This window comes from Labrus bergylta, chromosome 12 (genome assembly GCF_963930695.1).
Source record: "Labrus bergylta chromosome 12, fLabBer1.1, whole genome shotgun sequence".
Classification (NCBI taxonomy): domain Eukaryota; kingdom Metazoa; phylum Chordata; class Actinopteri; order Labriformes; family Labridae; genus Labrus; species Labrus bergylta.
Window position 1 is genome coordinate 4,926,500 of NC_089206.1, and position 22,722 is coordinate 4,949,221.

The window sequence follows — 22,722 nt, forward strand, 5'->3', positions numbered from 1 at the left end:
TGTTTGAATGAATATAAATAATACACAGAGGACGCTCGAAGTCAGAAATATGCAGAAATAACAATAATTCGCCTGTAGTCAGGGGTTGGTAAGTTGAGATGAAAGAGAGGTGGTTTGAGGGATTTTAATGGAAGTCAAGGTTGCTCCGGTGCTCATGTGTTTGGCCTTGGTCTCGCCTCGCTGTGCTGACTTCTTGCCGTTTGCGCCCGGGATCGATACCTCTCCCTCCGTCTTAATCAACGGCCCGCTGAGGTATTTGCGGTTCTCTTACCTTAATGACACAAAGGTGCACTTTTTTTTTTTGAGACGCAGAGCTGCAGTCGGGGTTAGACTGACAGCTGTTTGGCAGTAAATCACACCTGAGTGTAGATTAACGCGGCGCTCCTCACAAACAGACACAGCACTGAAATATTGATGCGGGGGAAAGAAGATTTCTGAGGCTCGCGCGAGTGATCCGCATCAAAGGATACGACCGAAAAAACAAGATCCTGGGCTGCTTTCCTTTGCAGGTAGAGCCTCGTGGAAAAAATAGTAACACCTGTATTGCTTATACTGGTTGTTAAGCATTGGAATAAAATTTTGTGCAATATGCATAACCAAATGCTGGAATAATGAGCCATCTGTATGTGTGGTCCCTTCCTTGGAGATGCCAAGAACGGCGCCATCTGTGATGCAGCTACCAGCTGTTTTCCTTCTTATTACATGTTTATTAAAAGCTGAAGTTGTCCTCTTCAGGAAGAGTAAAAGAGAGCACGGGTGGCAATGTCGGTTATCTGATTGCCTCCATCTCCATTAGAAAACAGACTTGAGCTCCGTTCCTGGTCCTATAAAAACTACAGTAGCTGTTTGAGCAGAACAGAGGGAGAGCTAATTAAATACTCCTTTTCTTTTTCCATCGGTGACACGCAGGAAATTAAGAGAACAAACAGGAGATTGACTGGCAGCAAAGCAACAAACATGAAAGGAGGATGAATGAAATCTAATCCTTCAGGACTGGAAATAAATAAATAAGGGATGTCACTTTCCCCACCTTCGCTTAGCCCTTTGGGTTTGTATTTCAAAAAAATCCCTCAGCGGGGTTTAAGAATCTTTTCTATCCGCATTGTTTTCAATTTTCAAAACCTATTAGCGAGCTATCGATCGACCACAATTGAGCATTTATGCACAGCAGGCAACCTACATCCCTCAAGTCAAAATCAGATCACATCTCCCGTAATTGAGGGTGGCAGAACTGCAGACCACCCTCTGCAACTGTCAACAAATTTCAGGAGCTCAAACTAAGATGCGTCGGGGATGCATCCTGCGCCGAGTGATGGACACCGAGCAGGAGAACTGGAAATGTCCATCAGCATCCTCTGCCATGTGCTGAACAAGACAGGTCAGGTCTGAATAGACACTGACAAACCCAGGGTGGACACACTGTCGACGCAGACTAAAGCAATACCAAGGGACAAGTGACAGGCTGCTCTGATGCCTTACTTAACTGCAGCACACACACACACACGCACACGCACAGGGAGGCCAAAAAAAAAAGTGCGAGGCAGATCAGGACACCAACGCGCACGCACTTCCATACGGACTGACAGGCCTCACATCGTTACCGTGGAGATTAAAGGACCAGAGGCTAACATGAAAAAGTCAAAATGCTTGACGATGGCAGTGCGTTTGAGGTGTGCAAACACAGATTGTGTTCTAAAGCGGCAAATAGATATTTCTGAGCGTGCATCCATTCCTGAGGTGAGTGTGTTCACTCTGCTCAATGCTCAATAAAACAAACAAAATGCCATCTATTTCTGTATAAACAATTACCTGCCATAGATTGTAACCTTATTGGATCGAGTGAAATGTTTGAAATAAATCATTAAAGGCGCTGACAGGGCATTTATCTTCACTCTCGCTTTAACGCTGTGTGCACAACACACTGGATGAACTCAGTCAAGGGTGTGTGAGGCTTTCTCTCTTTCTCTTTTTTTTTTTTTTTTTTTTCTTTGAGTTAAGCCGGGCCCCAGTGCGCCTCAGTGTGTGTGCTTGTAAGAGCAGCGTTGCGTGTGTCAATCCTCCTGTGGAGCCATGTTCTCAAAGCTCTTCATTTTGAAATCAAGCATAAATAATTAAGCCATTTCACAAGGCTGCTTTAACGATATATTACATGAGAGGAAATAGGTCAAGCAGCAATGTTAGAAAGATTGTTAGCATGGGTGTTATTGGGTTAAAAAAAGATGGTGAACAATAAGTCCCCCCCCCTCTTCCCTTCATGCCCCATATACTGTACTTACTCTGAAGAATGACTGACAGCTGCAGCAGCTTCACACTCATTTTCTTACAGATGTGAGTTAGGCTAACATCTGGGTCAAAGTGCCTTTCCACCTGAGATCATACGTCGACTTTAACTCAACCACTACACACTGATGTTCACGAGCAGACAAAGACGAGAAAAACAGAATTTAATACATTTTTCTGAACTGTTACAATTTCTGTCATACAACAAAAAAAATATTAAGACATTTGTTGCCACAATGCTGCAAACAAAAAATGGTACGTATTGAAAAGTTTTCCACAAATTTGCAGATTTTATTTTCTCTTCAATCTTTCAGAAAACATGAATTTTATGTCTAATATCATTTGTCTCATTTTGATCATGAGAAGGTGAAATGGCTTGTGTATGTACAGTTCATTCAAAGAACAAAAAGTTCTACAATTCTACAATTCACTTAGCAGACTCTTTTATCCAAAGCGACGTACATCACAGAGTAAGTGCAACAAAAAAAGGGAACAATGTCAGTAAGAGCAAACGATCAGCTTTGAGTCTGATTGGACACACAGGTGCTGACAGGAAGTGACCAGAGGCAAAGCACAACATTGAGGGCAGTTCTTGAGAGCTCTAATCAGTATAGAAACCATCTTATAAGTCGTCGTTATCAAACAAAAACCATCGTCATTACCATCATCATCATCAATAATATGGAGACCATCATCATTAAGTTAGTAGGTATTCATGAAAGAGCTGGGTCTTTAGCTTTTTCTTAAAGGTGCAGAGTGCAAAAAGTTCTTAAAGGATACGCAGTATATTATAAATCGACCCACCTGATTTTACAGTGTTTACAGTGTTCTGCCATCTCGTTAGAAATAAATACAGCTTCAACCTCTACAACCTCTATTTCAAGTAGTCAATCCCGACCTGTTTATGGATATTCCTCTGTTAAAAACAGTTCAGCCCGTTTTATGGTACCCTTTAGTACCATGTGGCAGGGTACAATTTCTGCATTTCTTTTCTCACCCTCTAAAATGTTTTCTGTCCTGTTATAAGGTAGTCTGTAGTCCTTTTTAAAGGCTTATTTTCTTCTCTCTAATAAATAGTTTGGCCTGTTATGGGAACTCCAGTAGAGTTTGTCTTAGAGTCTCTTTCGATCTTTATTACATGTACCTGTTAGTGTCTGATTGCTGCTGCAAACATATAGTTCTGCCCTATGTTATGGTACCCTTAATTGCTGATTTTCAGCTCTGTCTTCCTTTCTAACATGGGGTAAAACCTTCTTGGTTGGGGCTTCGATCCCCAGCTTCTGCAGCAACATGTCCGATGAGTCCTTGGGCGAGACACTTAACCCTGAATTGCTCGTGCTTCTTAATCTGCTTTCTGTTTTAAAGGACCCTATATAATCTGTTTCTGACTTTTCCCCTCTCTTACCACAATGGTTAATGAGAAACATCCTGTTTAGTTAAGTTTTGGAAACTGATCATTGTGTGAGTTTAATAACTCAACATAGTCTCAATAACCCGTCTCCTCTGTGATGTTAAAACTCATCTTTTCCTCTGATGACCACCCTACAAGGGGGGTATATTGATATGTTTAAACTATCTCCCACTGCCCCAGGTGAGAACTTAAAAAAGTATGACACGATTATGTGACCTCTATATTTATTATAGTGGATTAATTTGTGTAGGTACAAGTTGAAACAGTCAGTGAGTGCAGCCTGACACATTATGCATACATACTGTACATTCCAGCCCACAGCCTGGATTGTTTTAGCGTGAACTCTCCGTGAGGCACAATAAGACCACGGCGGCGGCACCAAATCAAAAGTAGTCACCAGAGTGAGGCATTAACACCTGTCAAAAAGGAGAACGACAAGTACCCACTTGTCAAGAACATTAGGTACAAACAGTGCAACAATGGCTGTCTGTGTCTCCATAGTGCACTATAAAAAAATTGTGAAAAAAGGAGTATGTTCTGACTGATGTGGAGAAAGAAAAAAAAAAAAGCTCCAATGATCTCTGTCATCTGTTACATTCAGCCCCGAGGACAAACACGCCGAGTCCCACAAAGCTCCTTTAACTGTGCTTTCAACAACAACAACAGCAACAATACTCACATCAGCTTGTTCACCTACTTTCAACTACAACACAGAGCGGGACCGCACGCTATTGTGTACATAACCATCAATACCCGTCTGCTTTTTTTTTTCTTTTTTTTTAATGTCCGTGATTAGCTCATTACACGACAAATATTTGTCTAAACGCGCACATTTCATGTTTTGGAGTCTGTTTTTTGGAAACGTCCCTCATCAGAAAAGTACAACTCAATCCTCATTTGAAGATTCTTTGAATGATGTTTGTATGATCACAAATTACTACCATCCTGTTTCATGTGCTGTTTTCATCATCGCATCCTTGAATCAAGTGCATATCAGGCTCGTCTTTTTTTTTTTTTACATTTGCTGCACCATTCTCCTTCTCTTTGGAAATGTATTTTTAACCGCTTGTCAATCACACATCTAAAAAACTTGCTCTGATTTAGTAATAGCTCTTTGTTTTAAGTATCACATGAATCAAATCAAGCCAGCTGCTTTTGACTGTATGCATATGTTGTTGTTCTGCTTTGAACATTTTCAAACTGGACTTCAATCACAGGCTGTCCCTTACACATCAGATTTCAGTCCGTGGATTAAAGACAGGTTTTGATTTCCTGGACCGTCCTCCTTTTTTATCATGACTAGAGCTTTATAATTAGACTTCATATTGCAGAAAGACTGGCTAAATATTTCCAGCGTACAATCTAAGAGAAACTTGTGCTGCGATATTGGAAACAGTCTCAGTCTAGAACTTAGGGCCCGCTCACTAGGTCCAGCTGTCCCGTAGTTTTTTTTAACTATTAATTTTTGGGCTTTATGTGCCTTTATTTGAGAGATAGGACAGTGGATAGAGTCGGAAACCAGGGAGACAGAGAGTGGGGAATGACATGCAGGAAAGAAGCCACAGGTTGGATTTGAACCTGGGCTGCCCGCTTGGAAGACTACAGCTTTCATACATGGGGCGTGCACTAACCACTGCGCCACCAGCGCCCCAAAATGTTCACATTTCGAGGCACTGCTGTGATCTAAGGTTTGTCAGCCCTTGGGTGATCCACTACTGGCCTGGGGCCCCAATCAGTGGCCTGCCTTGCCTGTTGACAAGCAGCACCTCTGCCCCCTCTGCCCTGCACTCACACTGCTCCAGGACTAACCGGGCCTTAGCACAGTTACCTCTTGATACCGTCATTATGTTGCAATTAAACACCTGCATCATGGCTTTACATGATCGTGAAGCATGCTTAGTTTACAAGACAGACGGTCTCAAAGAATCAAAAAAATAAAAGGAACATGCAGTCAAGTCCGAGTCTGCACATCGGAGAACAACACAAAAAACATGACAGCTACTTTACTGACTTATTTTGAGTCGTTATAGTCAGATACAGGCAGAACACTTTGGGATTTCTTGATAATGGAAGGCTGTCCATGTTTCATGCCCGTGCTTGTGCTCATGCATGAAGTGTACCGGGCCAAAGCACACCTCTTCCAACCGCGCCTGGGCCAAGGAAGTGTACGATCAGAGCACTCACACTAGTGAAACGAGCTGGACTCTGAGGGTGAAGCGAGCTTGGGCACGATACTCACCCTTTTGTTAGACTGCGGTTTTCCAAAGTCGGTTGTTTTGTTAGAAACACTTCTGATAAGCTTGCAGATTTGCAAGAAAAAGATGCATGTTTAGAGTATTATGGCTCTGAATATGGAAAATTTATGAATATATGTCGACAAAATCACAAAGCTTAAATGAACAACCAAGCTCATGTTTGAAAATGTTTTTTATTCCTGCAACGTTGAACAAAAAGATGATTCACACACCCACTTGGATTTTCTAGAGTACAGTTTCCAATACTTGACTCTGTCTGCTCAGATACAACCAATTAGATATGACTGAAATGTTAGAGAGAAAGGAGAAGACAGACACAAATGTCAGCGATGAGAAGAAAAAAAAGAGATAAAACAGCTTAATTGCAGTATTGTCCTTCTCATTGCACAGCGGCTGAAACCAAAGAAAAAAAGATGAAGTGATTTTTATCTGTGAACCAAAAGTTTAAAAAGAAAACCAAACGTTTCTCATCCAGCTAGGGCCAGACAAACAATCAATAAACATCAGTGGTATATATACTGACTTTACAAAGATGTTCCAATCAATAAGCAGGCAAACATGTTGTTTTTTTGAGAATGAATCCGACAGAGTCTATTGTTGACTCACATTTTAGCTCTGTTTTGTTCTCCACCACCGCCTGAGGGAAGGTCATATATGGAAAGTTAGCTTCTAAATGCTTCATCATGTTCCATAGCTTTCTTGAATCCGACCTGTGGCTCCTTTCCCGCATGTCATCCCCCCCCTCCCCTCCTCTCTCCCAGATTTCTGACTCTATCCACTGTCCTATCTCTAAATAACGCAATAAAAAAGCCACAAAAATGCACCTTTAAAAAAAAAAAAAAGAAGAATTTTATGTGAACTTTTTGACTTTTTAATCACATTTATGTTCCCTATTTCAGAAAACATTATCATTCTTAATAAATGTGCTGTCTGATCTGTAATCTCATGGTTAATTATCAACCTGACAGTTTCTGGATCAGAAGTTTAAAAAGTTCTCCCGGTCAATTCAAGAATTTTAATGTGGTTCATACTGGTGGCAATCTCTATTGATTAGCTTTAAGTCTTAACAAGAAGAAAATACAACGTTTGAATGTTATTAAGCCTGTAGGCCGAAACAGCAGCAGTGATTCAGACGCTCACACAGCACAGTCTGACTCTCCTAATAGCTCTCTGTTTTGTCCGTCCTGGACTTTAATCCCACACCGCTGACTATATGTGAGGCCTAACATTCGCGGTTAACCCGAAGCGCCGCTCCACAAAACGGTCCAGAATAGACGGTGAGGATGAATCGACCTCTCTCAAAAGCCAAAACGACGAGAGGTCGAAAAGCTCCGGCTGCTTTCTGGAGCTGCTTTGTCAATTATAAATAACAGTTCACTTAGTGTCAACACTCCAGAGGCGCCATCATGGGTGACCTCCAAAGAATGTGGCCACCTTTTTTTTTTCTTTTATATTTTGGAGGTTAGGCAGGTGTAAAAAACAACAAAAATGAAAAGCATTCAAAGAGAGCTCCAACTCTGCTTCAGGTTCAGCTCCACTTCTTGATGAAAAGACTTCAGGTTCCAGGAAAACATCTGCTTGTGTTAGTTGGACGATTTCTACATTTTTTAAAGTAAAGACTTCATCTTCTCTTGAAGTTCATGAGAGTGCCATCGAGCACGGGTTAAACTTTGCAGACATTAATTAAGTTTTCTTCTGTATACTTTCTTTTTGCACCTGAGCTGTGAACTTGCCTCTTCTTCTGCAAAAACAGCCACAGGTAGCTTTAAAAAAAAAAAAGAAAAAACCACTAACAAGACATATGTTTGTCACATTTAGTTACAGAAGAGGATCACACTTCTGTTGAAGTTGTATCCCGGAAAATCCTCAGGCAGCCAGGTATGAGAATCTCGAGCGTGTGAGCGGGGGAAAAAGCTCATCAAGACGTAAGGGATGACAAATTCCACCATCTGCACGCGGATCTGCCGCTGACTCCGACGCATGAGTGGTAAGTGAAAAGTTTTAAATTAAAGCGCTCATCAGAAAGTTTTTCACATGGAGTGTGGTATACGGATACAGTTAGGTGTGAGCTGCAGAACGGAGGCCGTCCGTCCTGTGGGAGAGATAAGGCGCCGGACGCGGGTGTAACTTGTCAACCGCACACGCTCGCTTTGTGTACACACGGGGTGTTAAGAGCTGTCAGGCAGGTACGGCTCAGTCTTGATCCGAGCCCGTGATTGATCGCCCAGGTTCAGGTGGAGTTCACGGGAGGTCTCTGCTATCATTGGCAAAATGAGTGACAGACACAAAATGGGGTGATGGAATATTATCAGGAAGCCATTTGTAATCCGGGGCGAGCCTGGATCTCTGAGGGGTGTTGTCTCTCTGAAATGAAGTCATCCATCACCTCAACTTCATATTTGATTAGGTCATGAGTAGCTTTTAAAGAGAGAGAGAGAGAGAGAGAGCCTTGAATATTGTGATAGGATATATGTTAGCTCAACTTCAAGGCTTAGGCGTGATAAATACTCAGCGTTGTCAAAGTATTCCTTTAAAATCCAGGGTTCTTGTAGTGTGAAAAATATAATTCAGGAACGATTCAGTCAAGAAGCATTTCACTACATGACGATAAAAATCAGCATTTAAACTGTGTTACACAACGCTGTAGTACAGTTCAAAGTAGCTTATTACATATAATACATGCTTCTTATCAAGACACCATAAATCCATAAGTTGATCGAGGCACAAAAAAATAAATCAGCCATTTTTTGTGATAATTGTTCATGATTCTTTTCTATCTCTATAATGATTTTCTTTTTTTTTAAAGTTTTTTTTTTGGGCTTTTTGTGCCTTTTTAATGCAGAGATAGGACAGTGGATAGAGTCAGAAACCAGGGAGAGAGAGCGGGGAATGACATGCGGAAAGGGACCACGGGTGGAAGTGAACCCGGGCCTACCGCTTGAGACGAGAGTCTCAACACATGGGACGCGCGCCCTAACCATTGTGCCACCAGCGCGCCCCCTTCTCTATAATGATTTAATGTTTCCATCAAATATCTAAATTAATTCACAACTGACTAAACCTGTGTTCTATTTTTTTGTTGAGTACTTACCTATCCTCAAATATTTCCAACAGCTTTCAAAGCCAGAGAAATCTTTAATTTTATAGTTGTAACGGGACATATATATCGTTGCCGTGGAAACACCGATAGTTACGACAAAGACCGCTGCATAAGGAAGCGTTAGCTGCTACTGAAAGCTGCCGTTCTGTTGCTGTATGTGCTGCTGTGATAAAAACATCATGTAAATTATACTTGGACTCATTAGCTCCTGGGTAAACATACTCTCTTCCTCAGGTCGGTTTCACCCGGTCGTCTTGACGACGGTTAAATGCAGAGTTCGTTTTCATCGGGGTTTGGGGGCGGGGTGGAGTAAGAGAGTGAACTCCCATGATTCACCACCAGCCTCAACGTCATCTTTTTATTGTTGTATTGATTGAGAGCCCCCTGGTGGTGGAATCTACATACTGTGCCTTTAAATCTCAAATTTGCATCCTTTCATTGTTTTATTAAACAGTATAATTAACTTTTGGTTTTCCAGGAAACATAAACACTGCAATGTTTCCATGGAGGGATTTAGAACATTCGTATATATATCCACACTTCTGACTTTTGTGAATCATTTAGCAGACTTAAAAGTCGAATAAAACGTGTTTCTTACGGCTCTAAAGATTAAACAGGTTCAATTATAAGGTGACAAAAACGGCAACTACTTTTCAAGTGTCAGCAAACAAAAATGTGATTGGATGGCGGCAGGAGCTCAGTCTGTGGGGACTTGGGTTGGGAACCGGAGGGTCGTCGGTACAAGTCCCGGTGCGGACCACAATGTGGAAGTGTGGCACCTCTTCAGCTACCAGATCACTTCCTGGGTACTGCAGAGATGCCCTTGAGCAAGGCATGGGAACCCCAACAGCTCTGGTGCACTGCCTGTGTAGCAGCCTCACTCTGACATATCTCCACTAATGCATGTGTGTGTGTGTGTGTGTGTGTGTGTGTGTGTGTGTGTGTGTGTGTGTGTGTTTCTGTCCTGTGTGTGTGTAAGAAGCATGTCTCTCAATAACAGAGTGTAAAACTAGAATCCCTCAGGGATGATTAAAGTAGGTAGACAATTCAAAATAATGCAGCCAAATTCCCCTTTTAAAAATGACAATTTTTAAAGACGGGACACACATGTACTTAGAATAGACACATGAAATTATTATTTTTGGTTACTTCAAAGTAAACTGTGTTGAATTTCTTTTTAAAGTGACTTTGTAAAGCAGGAAGATTATTTCTATCAGGCGAGTCTGGGTTTGACTGAAGTAGTTTAAAGACAGAAAAAGACACATGGAAGTTACATCAGATACAGATAAGATATGAATACACTAAACTTAAGCTTATTTGAGGTCTACCTCCCGTTTTACAAAACCTAGGCTACACCCCTGTAAGATAATAATCTAACAAACAGTTTGAAACACAAGAATCTGCATTTAGTGTTCAATATGATCCATGTAGTCTCCTTCATGTTGTGTACCTGGAAACAGCTCAGCAGCCGGTCGACAGAATCAGATTTTAGCAGCAACATAAGCGGCTTTATTTCCTCACATCAATGCGTTTTTATTCGGGGTGTTACACAAAGCAGCTACTCATATTCGCGGTTCATTCAAATGTGTAGTAAATCTTACAAACTTTCAGTCTTTCATTGAGCGAGCAAAGCGGAAGCTGTAGGATGTAAAAAAAAATCAGGAAAAAAAAAAAGGAGGGCTGCATGAAAAGGCAGAGAGCAGAAAGAGAGTGATAGAAAGCAGCAGCAGCAGCAGCAGCCTGAGCTCCTCTCTCTCTTTTCCCTGGCCTCTGTTCCTTTAATAAACTCATGGTTATCTAGTGTAACAAATGTCTCGCTGCCATCATCAAGTCCAGGCGAGGAGGGAGGAGTTTTTAATGTTCAGTTTGTTCTATGGATCGATGTCTGCTGCTGGCATCGCCTCTCCCCCTCGCCGCCCGCACCGTGCGTAATATACTGTACCATTACCAAAACGCTTTTTACGCGCTTTTCCCCCCTCCACACATTATCCGCCGAAAAACTAGCCCGCAGGACTGACTGACACACGTCGATCAACATACGAGGCAACTGATGGACAAAAACGGATGGTGAAAGGAGACGATTCGCCCCCCGTAGGAGGAGGAAGAAGAAGAAGAGGAGGAAGAAGGTGAAAGCCCGATTTAACATCTGTTTCCTTCCTGATGAAAAACGCGTCCTAACTGGATTTTTTTTTTTTTTTGCAAAGGGAGAGAGACCGAACTACTCCGAGAGCCCAAAAGAAAGCCTCTCACACACACACACACACTCTCTCTCTCTCTCTCTATGCATGGACTATCGTAGCCCGCATTCACATTTCACCTGGGCACTGTAGTGAACTGCGACTCCCAAAAAAAAAAAAATGCCACGGAGGAAACAGCAGGCGCCCAAACGGGCTGCGGGTAAGCGATTTTCTTTTTTCTATTTTCTCTCCAAAGAACCTGCTCTCTATGAGTTGTATATGTGTGTACTAGCTTTGTTATGATTCTGCAGATAGCTTGCTTTTTACTACAGGGCTCAAACTTTTATCATGTAGGACCCCGAATAAGACCCCCGGATTACGAGAGATACCGTCCCATTAGAGGAGCTTTTGTTGATTTGAATTTATTTAACTGCATGTGTGTTTTTTTTTTATATTATGGACATGGATATCTTTTGTACTTAATGTGAATTCACAAATACTGAAATTCAACATATTATCATTTCACTGGGGGACCCTCTCGTGGGTCCTGGGACCCCAGTTTTGGGCACCGATACTGCTGTAAGAAAAGTCAAATGTTAAAACAACAGTGGGTGTGAAGTTGCAGCATCTCAAGCTGTTTCTGCAGTAAGAGGTAAATGACACAGATTAATAAGGTGAAAGAAAAAAAGGTTTAAAAAGAACAACAAACAGCTATAATCCAGAAACATGTCAGAAGGTGTTTAGTCATTCATTGATCAGAAAGTTCAAGTCGTAAGCGCTCATAAAGAAGAAGAAAAAAAACCAAAAAAAAAAACCTCCCTGGCTGTGTTTGATTTGACCCGCATGAAGTGTACAGAGAGAGAGGGGCTGAAGGATGTGGAGCCGCTGTATCCGTAGCAGATGAACTCTGTGTGAACTCCTCATAATCTTATGGACAAATGGAGAATGGGTTACACTCACTCACTCACTCACTCACTCACTCACTCACGGTAAGACACACAGCAGCAGTCCATCTATGCTGCTTGAAGGGACAGGAAGACATGAACACACACACACACACACACACCTCTATATCACTTTGTGTGCAGCAGCAGCAGCAGCAGCAGCAGCAGCAGGGTCATTTAGAAAATATCCACCACATAGGCTTTGTGTGTGTGTGTGTGTTGCTGTGGTGTTTGTGTTGCTCAATATGACAGTGTGTTGTTGCACCGGGGTGAATTGATCATCTCATTTTAACAAGCAGAGGCCCGGAGTTACAGTACGAACTGGTTTTGGGTTTTGTGTGGTCGTTTCACTTTTCTTCATCATAATCCTGTAACATTTCCCTCAAACGTCCCACAAACTTGTATCTGCTCCCCTTCCTGAAGCTGCAAAACATCTCCAGAACAAACGTCCAAATTCACAAGGTCACTAAAATCAGCGCCACCCTCTCTGCATTTCTGACCACTCTCTGTCAGATCACATGATTTATAATTTCTCTCCCCCCCCCCACCCCAAAAGAAAACGGCCTTGTTATGACGGAGATTGCGGCTTCCAACCAGATTGATCAATCATATTTCATCGTACGAGGATGCAATTACTTGCTTGTGGTGTGTTGAGAAGTTATCAGTCTTTATTATGGTTGCGGATGAAGCAACCAGATGGCGATTGTTCTCTGCCAATAATAGCGTCTCTTTTTTTTTTACCCGCTTAAGATGCTGAGACCCTTATCTGCCCGGCACACTCTCAGTTTACACATATACACACACACATATACATAAACACTCATTGGCATACAGTCCAACACTAAATATTTTTCCCACATTTCAGCGTCCAAAAAAAACAAAAAAAGCCTTTTTTCTTAAAAACAAAGCCTGCTGTTTTTTTTGTTTTTTTTTTGATTCAGAGAACTTTTTGTTGTTTTTTTTTTTTGTTGAGGAGATGCCTAAGTGATCCCTTTACACGCTCTCAGCTGCCTCGCCTTGTACTCTGGTAAATGTGTCAGCCCTATAGAGAAATAAGCCTTCCAGAAGAGTTTCTTCATTGTTGAGGTAATTGTCTCCTCTTTGACAGGCACATTCATCAGTGGCTTAATGGTCAATCAAAAGTTGGCAGGCAGAGTGTTTTCATTCTTTCCTATCCACTACATTAGGAATACTTAATCAAAATGTCTCCCGGTAATGGCTGTGAAGAGTTCATGACTGACTGATCCGTTGTCTGCGCCGATAGAAAATTAACAGCTCGGCACCGGGAGAGATGTGGGCCTGCAGATAAACAAATTGTGCATTAATATTTCATCTTCAAGACCTGGGATGTGCTATCAAGCGGTGGAATATTCCTGGGCTGTGTTGTCATTTTTCTCGCGTCCTTTTCTCTTTTTTTTTTGTCTCTCTCTCTTTCTCTTCCTCCTCCTGTATTCTTGAAGGCTCTTTGCAGCTGTAACTCATTTCACTTGATGACTTTACTGGGGTTACAGAGAGTGACGACAAATTGATTACCTGGCAGAGCAAGAATGGAGCGAGGAGAGACGCAGGCTGACAGTCATGTTATAATAATATGTTTAATGATGTGTGGAGGGAGGGAACAAGGAGAAGAGGAGTATTGAAATAAGAGCGTGCAAGATGCTAAGGAATAGCTTCCATTTTTTTTTTTTTTATCTGTGTGTTTGGAGGGGCTCTTAAAGATGCAGCATCCCCCTCTTAGGTGGTATATATGTAAAGAAAAGAAAAAAAAACATCAATTCTGAGGACGTTTTGCAAATCCGGGGGGTTGCTTGTAATCTCCTCGGGGAGTTGTATTATTAATAGTCATATTTGTAAAACGTGGGACCACAGATGCACCAGTGAAGACCAGTTGTGTCTGATTTACTTCCTTTTGCATACATGGTTTGTATGGTAATTTAAAAAAATGCCAATTACTCAGCGATGCAGGAGAGGACACACTAAACCTTTTGCTTTATCACTGAGGGAAACATCACTAAGACAGAGGGCTATCAGGGGCTGCAGGAATCCTGGGTCAGATTTGTATATCAGGTTTATATATGGTGTAAACCTAAAGCCCTATAAGTGCACGGGATGCATTTCTGAGTGAAGGGAGCCATATGTTATTTTAGCGGGCCGTGGGAGTGTTCCTTTTTTTTTTTTTTTTTTTTTTTTTTTTTTTTTACAATAGCTCTGTGCCTCAAACCGTTAGCCCAATTTGCTGTTAACAAGATAAATTGGAGAACAGACAAAGGCATTAAGTGTTGCAGTGCCAGCCAGTGACTGACAGCAGCTTGTGGGAATTGGCTAGCAGGAATTCCTCCTAAGTGGTTTGTTCAGAAAACATCCTACGATCAAGGCAGATGTTGTTTATCCAGTTTAGGTGGAAAGAAGGAAGTCCATTCTGAGTGACAAAAGCTGGGAGGAAGACGGCAGAAATGACAAGGGGCTCTTATTTGATTTTTATTTATTTTGTAATACCCTCTTTCTTCCAACGTATTAGCAAACTGTTCTTTTGTCTGCAGCCATTATCAGCACTTCTCTGTTTTGTGTGTAATTTGCTTAAATTTGTTTAACCGTTGTTATGAATTCAGGACAAAAAAAAGAACCATACCCTTTCACTTGACTTCAATCGTTTAAGGTTTTTTATTCATTTAATCCTGAGCTCTGATCTCTGATGACCTAGATGCTGATCGTTTCTGCATTCACGTTTGTGTGACTGCTAACATTTTAGCCGTTCAGAGTTTCTACCTTTCCTCAAAAATTAGATTCATGGCAGAAAACGAGAGCTCCCATTGGCTGAAGCATTCTAACATAGTATCAAAGTAATGACTTTAAAACCTGAATTATGAAAACGACCAATCGAACGATGTTTTAAAGACAACTTTACACAATTCTTTTGGAGCAATTGCAGCGAATATCCTTTAATGTCCTCCAAAGTAAAACAACAATACATCAAAACAGAAAGCCTTCAGAAACAGAAAGATCCTGTTTGATCATTTGAATCCTTCAAAATCAACACATTTGAGGAAAAATTGGCATCTGCAGAGTTCTTTTTCATGTGCTTGTTTTGGCTAAAATTGGATGTTATGCATGTTTTAAAAGCTGAGACTCCATGCAGTGAAACATAAAGTCACATTAAATACAATGTGTTGTAATCTGAAGCTGTTCCAGGTCACTTTGTCAGCTTTGCTCGCCCGTCCTCAGTGCAGATTTCTACCTCAAAATGCATCCATAAAGTGAAATAATCATTATTGTGTATTAAATCTGTGCTTATTGTCTTTACACTGTTTCTCTTTGGAGCAGTGTCAACAAGGCGAATATTTAGTTTTGATCTAATCCAGCCAAACCGAACCATGTACTTACTTTGTTGCAACGCTTGCAATTTTTCTAACTCGCAGGCGCTCCCCACAGAGATCCCCCCCCCCCCTTTTAATAACTTTGTGCTCATCAGCTAGTTTCCATGCAGTATATTCTTAGTACAGTAAAAACATAAAGTCAGGTGGTTTGTCAGGTGTGATTGCTCTCGTGCATTTCCTGCTGCTGCATGATGCCAGTGAGGTGACAGGTGTAGATAGCTAATAGTTTACGAAAGGCCTTTTGTTTGCAGGAGAAGGCAGACAGGGTGGTGCACTGTCTAGGTGATAAGAACCAAGACTCCTGTGCCCTCCAGCACAGTGATCCCTCTCCTCCGCTGTGGCGAAAAAAAAACAAAAAAACAGCCTGTTATGATTGGTCTCAAAAGCAAGTGCCTGTGCAGTGTGTGTGTGTGTGTGTGTGTGTGTGTGTGTGTGTGTGTGCGCGCACCTCTCTACAGCGACTGCTCATTCACCTTGCCTTCCCTCCGAGACCTGCACTAGTTTCCAGGCAAATGACACAATTTGATATGCCGTTGGGGTGATTCATGTGGATAATGTTTCCATGTGATCATCGCTGCAGAAAAAGAGACTATTTCTTCTTCTTGTGATTATTATTTTTTCTTTTTTTCTTCTTTACTCATTAAGTCTGACAATAACTAGAATATTGGGGAGAGTTTATTGCGAGCGGGCTAAAAACTCATTATTTCTGCTAGACGTCCCAAGTACAAAAGAAATCATGTTATGGTATTTTGTCCAGGTCCCAACAGATATAATGATTTACAGAGGAGGAACGGGGAGGAGACTTTACAGCTCGGGTTGTTCATTTATGTGGATTTAGAGGATAAGAATGCAAGGCGAGCTCTCAGTTAATACAGTAGCACCGTGGGTCTGCTATTGATTTCACCAAGGAGGTATGGAAACGTTTTATATGGTTTATGGTTTGAAAGAAGAAGAAAAAAAAAGCGCTGCACCTCATGTGCTTTGTATTACTGTAACGATAGACAATCCCTCCATCGTTTACGTCCTTGTAATTTATATCATCTGCAGCTTCGTCAGTCTTCGTCTTTTTTTTTTTTTGTTCAAGGAGCTTGGAGTGAGGACGTCCATCTTGTAGTTGTTGACCTACATGAATAGTCTGAGGGCAAACATGTTGGCCATATGGTGAAGAAACAATCACAGCCGGATCAGGTTAAACTAACCTGAGAAAGCCTCTGAGTGAAGTGAAGTTGCCATGTCATATTTAAAAAAAAAAAAAAAAAAAAGATTCTTTGTTCTCCGCTTTCAGAGACGCAGGGTTCATGTGGTGCCTTCATTCAGGAGCACGCTGGATTGTTAACACAAAGCACGACTCCCCCTTCTGTAACGTGCTTAAATAGAATTCATATAAGACGCTTCACAATTATGCAAAAAAAAATAAAAAATAAATGTGACATTTCCCCCCTCTGATACGCCCGGGCGCCAGGAAAAAAAACAGCCAAAACATTCATCTTAAGTTATCCGCGCTGTACCCTGATTTGCTTCTTATCAAATCCTTAATGAGCTTCAATTAAGATTTATTATGCAAATTAACCCTCAGCTGCTGCCGACTGCAGGAGCAGGAGCTATGACAATATTGTGCTAATGGTGTGATCTGTAACAATTACAAAAGGTAAACTGCCGCAGCACTGGCAGCGCTCGGCAATGCGTTGGTAGAGGTCAGCGCGCTAAAATGTGCGTTCAGGTGTTTGGGAGGTCTGGAAAATACATTTTGTTTGGTCTCGACTACAGCAGGTAGAAGTACCAGTTTTAAAGGACATACTCTTGAGCATTGCTTCTGCAGTTTTGACTTCTAATAAATAATCTCCGCTTTGTCTGTCGATGTGTTTACTCCCCTGAAGATGTCCAATCAGGGTGAAAAAGGATTATTGGTGTAAGAACCTCATTTCCTGGCAAAATGAAGAAACATGATTTAATTTATGAGCAACAGGGAGATAACAAGAACTCATGTTAAAATCCACCATCATTGAGAATTTGATTTACAAGCCTTCCTAAGACGAGCTTCGAGATTGCCGCTGTAACCGCGGGAGGAAGTGCTCCTCCTGGACACTTTACTCCAGCACTGTATGAAGTTGTGAACCTTGCACCTTTTGTAACTTCATTTAGCACCAGGCTGATGGCTTCCTGGCAGCTTTATGGCCGACATGTTTTATGAGTCGTCATGCGGCGCAATTACATAGAACCTAATTTGATGAATCAAGTCAATGTTTCACCGCCTGCGTTTGACCTCGCTGGCCTGCGATCTCTTGTCTCTCTCTCTCTCTCTCTCTCTCTCTCCCTCTCTCTCTCTCTCTCTCTCTCTCTCTCTCTCTCTCTCTCTCTCTGTGTGTGAGAGGGTCAAACCGAGGCTTCACACTCTGCACCGTTCACTCACACTCTGGTAGAAGAAGAAAATCTCCCAACATGCACTTGTTATTACAGCCAATCAAGAGTGTAGTGATTTGTAATGAGCTATTGTGGGTTTGTTTTAAATGGCTCTGGCACATCATCAGTCCCAATGAATCACTTAATCAGCCAGTCAAAGAAAAATTATGCTTTTTTCTTTTCTTTTTTTTTTAATTCCAACATATTGCTCGTCAAAAGGAGGAATCTTGTGTTTCTGATCTTTGTTTATATCCATGTAATGTAGTGTGGTGTGTGGAAATAAACAGGAATAATCATAGTTGAGTGTATTTACTGTCAACACTTCTTAATTATATCGATATGAACGCGTCTATTTCACCGACTTTAGACAGAAAGCACGCAACAGAATCAAAGAGGAGGAAACATTTGACATCCTGGACATTAGGAGGGCCCGACCGATACGAGGCTGTTTGGTACCGATATTAGGAAGAGAGAAAATCTGATACCGATAAATCGGCCGATATCTTTTTTTGATCTATGTCCGATCTGTCGAGATAGATAGATATAGATATACACATTTATTTTGTTAAACCCTCAAATGCAGTTATCAAAAACTCAACTAAAAGGTAACCGCGCATGTACGTGCATCACCACTTGACGCTCTGCAGAGTGATGATGGTTGTTGTATCCATACAGCGCCCTCTGCTGGTGAAAAAGAACTTCTAGTGTAATACAATGAAATTCAAATTAAATGCTAATTTAAGACAGGTGAGTAAATCTAGTAATATCGGCGCATGTCAGCGATAAAATTAGCTGATACAGATACTGGATATGATATATTGGCTGATATTTTTCGGCAGGTTGAAATTATCGGCTGGTCATCGAATCGGTCGGTTTCTATAGTGGAAATTATCCACTTAACGTCGACCTGATAGCAAATAAATAATAAATAAAATCTGCTTATAATAATTCTGAAATAACATTTCATGTATCAAGAGCCAAGATTATAGTGTCGAAGAAATGTCACATTTCTTGAGTTTGACTTTTAATTGCAATCCCACATTTAGGCTCAGCTATAGAAAGCTTCATTTAAACTTTAAAAACATATTAAAGTCTAGAAACATTATGAAGGAACAGAAGTGAATTAGAAAGCAGAGAATCAGAGCTAGCTGGATAATTGTTCCGTGTTTTGTTTTCATTGTTGTTATCTAAATAACTCTCCCTCAATAGAAACACTGATTTGGAAGATAAAAAAAACTCCAGATTTCTAATTAGTGAGGCGTTCAAATACTTAACGATCCATTCGATAATTTCTTTGTGAGCAGCGAACAAGTTTTAAAAAGTCAAGCTGAATGTAAAGTGACGAGAATAAAGAGTGAGTTATTCCTCATGGTGGGGGGTCCAGAGGATCGTTCACCCTATTACACACATTCACACCTGAAGGGTGATAAAAGGTCAAAAGGGAACCCCCGTGATCAGCCTATACGTTCTCAGGTGCGCACGGTTGCAGGAACAAACCATGAAAAATAAAATAGAAAAATCTGTGGCTCACTGAAAACAACTTAACTGTAATTTATTGTGAGCGAATAACAACTTATATTTGATAATAAAAGGTATTAACTAAGAAAAAACTTGAATAAGGTTCACTTTTAAACATACATCAAGATTCCAGAATTTAAAAGATTAATAACAGCGGCGTGTGTGTGTGTGTGTGTGTGTGTGTGTGTGTGTTTTAGTGTGTGTGTGTGTGTGTGTGTGTGTGTGTGTGTGTGACTTGTGTTGACTGTCAAATGAATAAAAATGCAGAAACGCTTCCTTTGTTTTAACTCTTCATCCTGCACCTCATCCACCTCGGAGAGCGTGCACGGCGTCGTGCTCGGAGGCGGCTCCTTAGGGCTGCGCCTGCCTGCCTGTTTGTGTCGACAGTATGTGCTGAGCTAGTCTGTTGAAACAGCTTAATTGATACTCATTAAACAGCAGTGACAGCTTAGGTGTCCTTGATGAATGTGGAATAATTCGGTTGTACTTACAACTTGATTAAGGAGCAGCACACAACATGTCAGCGTTGTAGCCTATGGCTCGGCCTGCAACGCACTCACCGCCTACTTCTTAACCAATCGCTCTTATTGGCTGAGCTCCCTCCCGAGCTGCCTTTTTAAGTTCCTCTGTCGTGTGAAATAAACAACTTTTATAACTCTAAATGAATAAGTATGAAAAAGAGTCGCTTATTTGACTTTGATAACTCGGAGAGTGTTACACCTCCGACTATACTTCATCTAGAAACGTGAATTATGTTGACTTTTCTTTGTGTTTATTCAGCCACAGTCTGGCATTTCCAGACAATAATAAAGTCAATGGATGTCAGGCAGATGAAAAATGTGCATCTTGTATTATTTCAGTTTAAAAATTAGAGGCAATTGGAATTGGTTCAAAATTGACTGTCTTTGTAACGAGCGCATGACGAATGGTATAATTTAGAGGAGAAAATGAATGCGGGGGGAAACCAAAAAATATTATTCTGCCGCATTTTATATGCCATGATACTCCATGAAGATGAACTAATTTCACTAAATACCCCGCAGGATCTCCACTCACAACATTTCTTTCTAACAGTGCGGTAGAAAGTCGGTACTCAGAGGTCATCAGGGCGCACGAGGCAGGCGCTCAAGTCGCTGTAATAATCTGTTTTTTTTTTTTTTTCCTGTTGTGACGGCAGCAGAGAGAAGTTAAAACTCTTACCACTTGCAGACTCTTAAGGCCCATGCAGGCTCACATCTTGCTGACATCTGACGGTTGCAGAGAAAGGGCCCCTCTTTTTTATCCTGTTTTTCAGACTACATGAAAAGCAAGGGGGGGAATTTCCACAGAAGGATGGATTTACAACTTTATCCTCACGTGATTAATATTACACAGGGAGGTCTTTGTACAGGAAGCAGCATGTCTAATTATGGTCCAACTGTGTCTGAGACTGAGAGCAAACATGATGCCAAAGGCTGCCAGGGGGGAACTGCACCGACACGTCACACACAAACGTGGGCGTGTGGGGTGACGTCATCGTCGCCCAGATTTCTCGATCTTAAACCCACAAACGATTGCGCAACATGCAGAAGTCAGACTTTTTCACTTCAGCATGTCCAGCTGGAAAAATCCTCTTGAAAACACAGAATTAGCCTCAATGAAACCCAACCGGGAAGTGTTTTTTTCATATTTTCAAGGTTACACATGTCTACAAAACACATGATAATATCCATGACCTCACTGCTGATAACTACAGTATGTCCACATTTGCTGTACAGTTTAGAGCAGTTGCAGATTCATCGCTTCTCCCCCCTCTTTTACAAGAATTTCAGGGACTCCGCGTCCTCCCACGTTTGTCTGTTCGTCATATATCTCAGCCTCCAGACATTCAAGAGGTCGCTCGCCAGGCCAGCCGTAAGTCATCCCGCCTATCAAGACGAGAGCGGGGGTTTTCTTCTTGGGCTTGATTTTCAGCTGCGACTTGTAAAACCAGAACAGCATTCTCAAGATTAACCGAGTGACGGGGGGGACGGGGGAGGCCTCTTAAAGCAAACTATAATAGTACGATATGTTACAGTCATATTTTATGGCTTTTTTTTTCTTTCGTGTGTGTGTGTGTGTGTGTGTGTGAGGCCAAGTATGTGTGCATCAGATGGATCATCTGAAGGATCTAATAGGCCCTGCGTTGCACCTCAGGGAGCGCCGCAAAATAATGGTGTTGTGTTTCTGCTGCTTTTCATTAGGCTGATAATAATAACACAGGTGTGCACGTCACACAGGAAACACTACTCGGGCCTGGTCATCCTCACGAGTGCAACATCAGGCGAGACAAGGTTATTCTTTTTTTTTTTTCTGCCTCCCCCCCCAAGCTTGTTTTCAATATGTCAAGTATCTCCTTTTGAAGAATATGTTTTTGTCTTCAACCACACAACACTGTGTGTGTGTGTGTGTGTGTGTGTGTGTGTGTGTGTGTGTGTGTGTGTGTGTGTGTGTGTGTACTCACTTCTTTTGTCTTGCCTGCTAAAAAAAAAAAAAAAGTCATTGATATAGAACTAACTGTCAAAATAAGTCGTGTTCAATCCAAAACCGTTTAAGTTGTCAAGGACACATTTTCCTCCTTCCCATATCCTGACAAACATTGAGTCAGCAATTGTCTGTTGTATTCTCAGTGCTGGTATCTCGCGCTCTCTCCCCCCCCAGGCCATTTTAAAGTTGTAGAAAGTGGTCATTTTCTCCGTGTCAGTGGGAGGTCAGTGTTGTGGCAGTCAGCAGAGCTCTTCAGTGTTGCTGAAACCGAGTCTATTGGGAGCCCTAAAGACATTTTGTCCGGCGGCGCTCGCCTCTCGCTTGTCCGTCTCATTGTGCTCACGGTTTGCTCGTACCGCGTCCAGAAACACTTGTGTGATTATTTCCAGATCTACAAACTTTTTATGCAAACCTGACGCGCTAAAGCTGCAGCTGTCAACCACATGAACATTTTAAACACCCAAACTGACATATAGCAGGATATTTTTCATTTGCATATCTGTCTCTCGCTGTGCGGCCACTTGTCCTTCTGTCATAACCAGTGCTTGTTATTTCTGGCTCTTTTACTCCATCTGAATATCTACCTGTCCATCCAGCCTCTCTCTCTGTCTGTCTCTGACTGACATGTCCTCTTTGCGTGCTGTATATATATCGTAACCCTGGTAACTGTCGCTCCAGGGGCCCATTCATCCCGAAAAAAAAATGCAACAGAGGTCACACACAGATCGTCGCTCTCGCCAAAGGGCCCTGACTTAAAC

The 22,722-nt window shown here is 41.7% G+C and overlaps 1 protein-coding gene across 2 annotated transcripts in view; it reads left to right on the forward strand.

Annotated features, from left to right (window-relative positions):
* Positions 1–10,600: 10,600 nt before the first annotated feature.
* The window catches only part of LOC109996649 (teashirt homolog 2), a 48,884-nt gene continuing 36,762 nt past the window's right edge, over positions 10,601–22,722 (forward strand). Inside the window, exons 1-2 of one of the 2 annotated variants that reach the window (XM_065961147.1) lie at positions 10,601–11,172; positions 11,251–11,443. In XM_065961147.1, coding sequence (XP_065817219.1) covers positions 11,404–11,443 — 40 coding nt within the window. In that variant the 5' untranslated portion in view covers positions 10,601–11,172; positions 11,251–11,403. Of the gene's footprint in view, positions 11,444–22,722 lie in introns of both variants that reach the window. The other variant, XM_020650892.3, reaches the window with a different exon arrangement.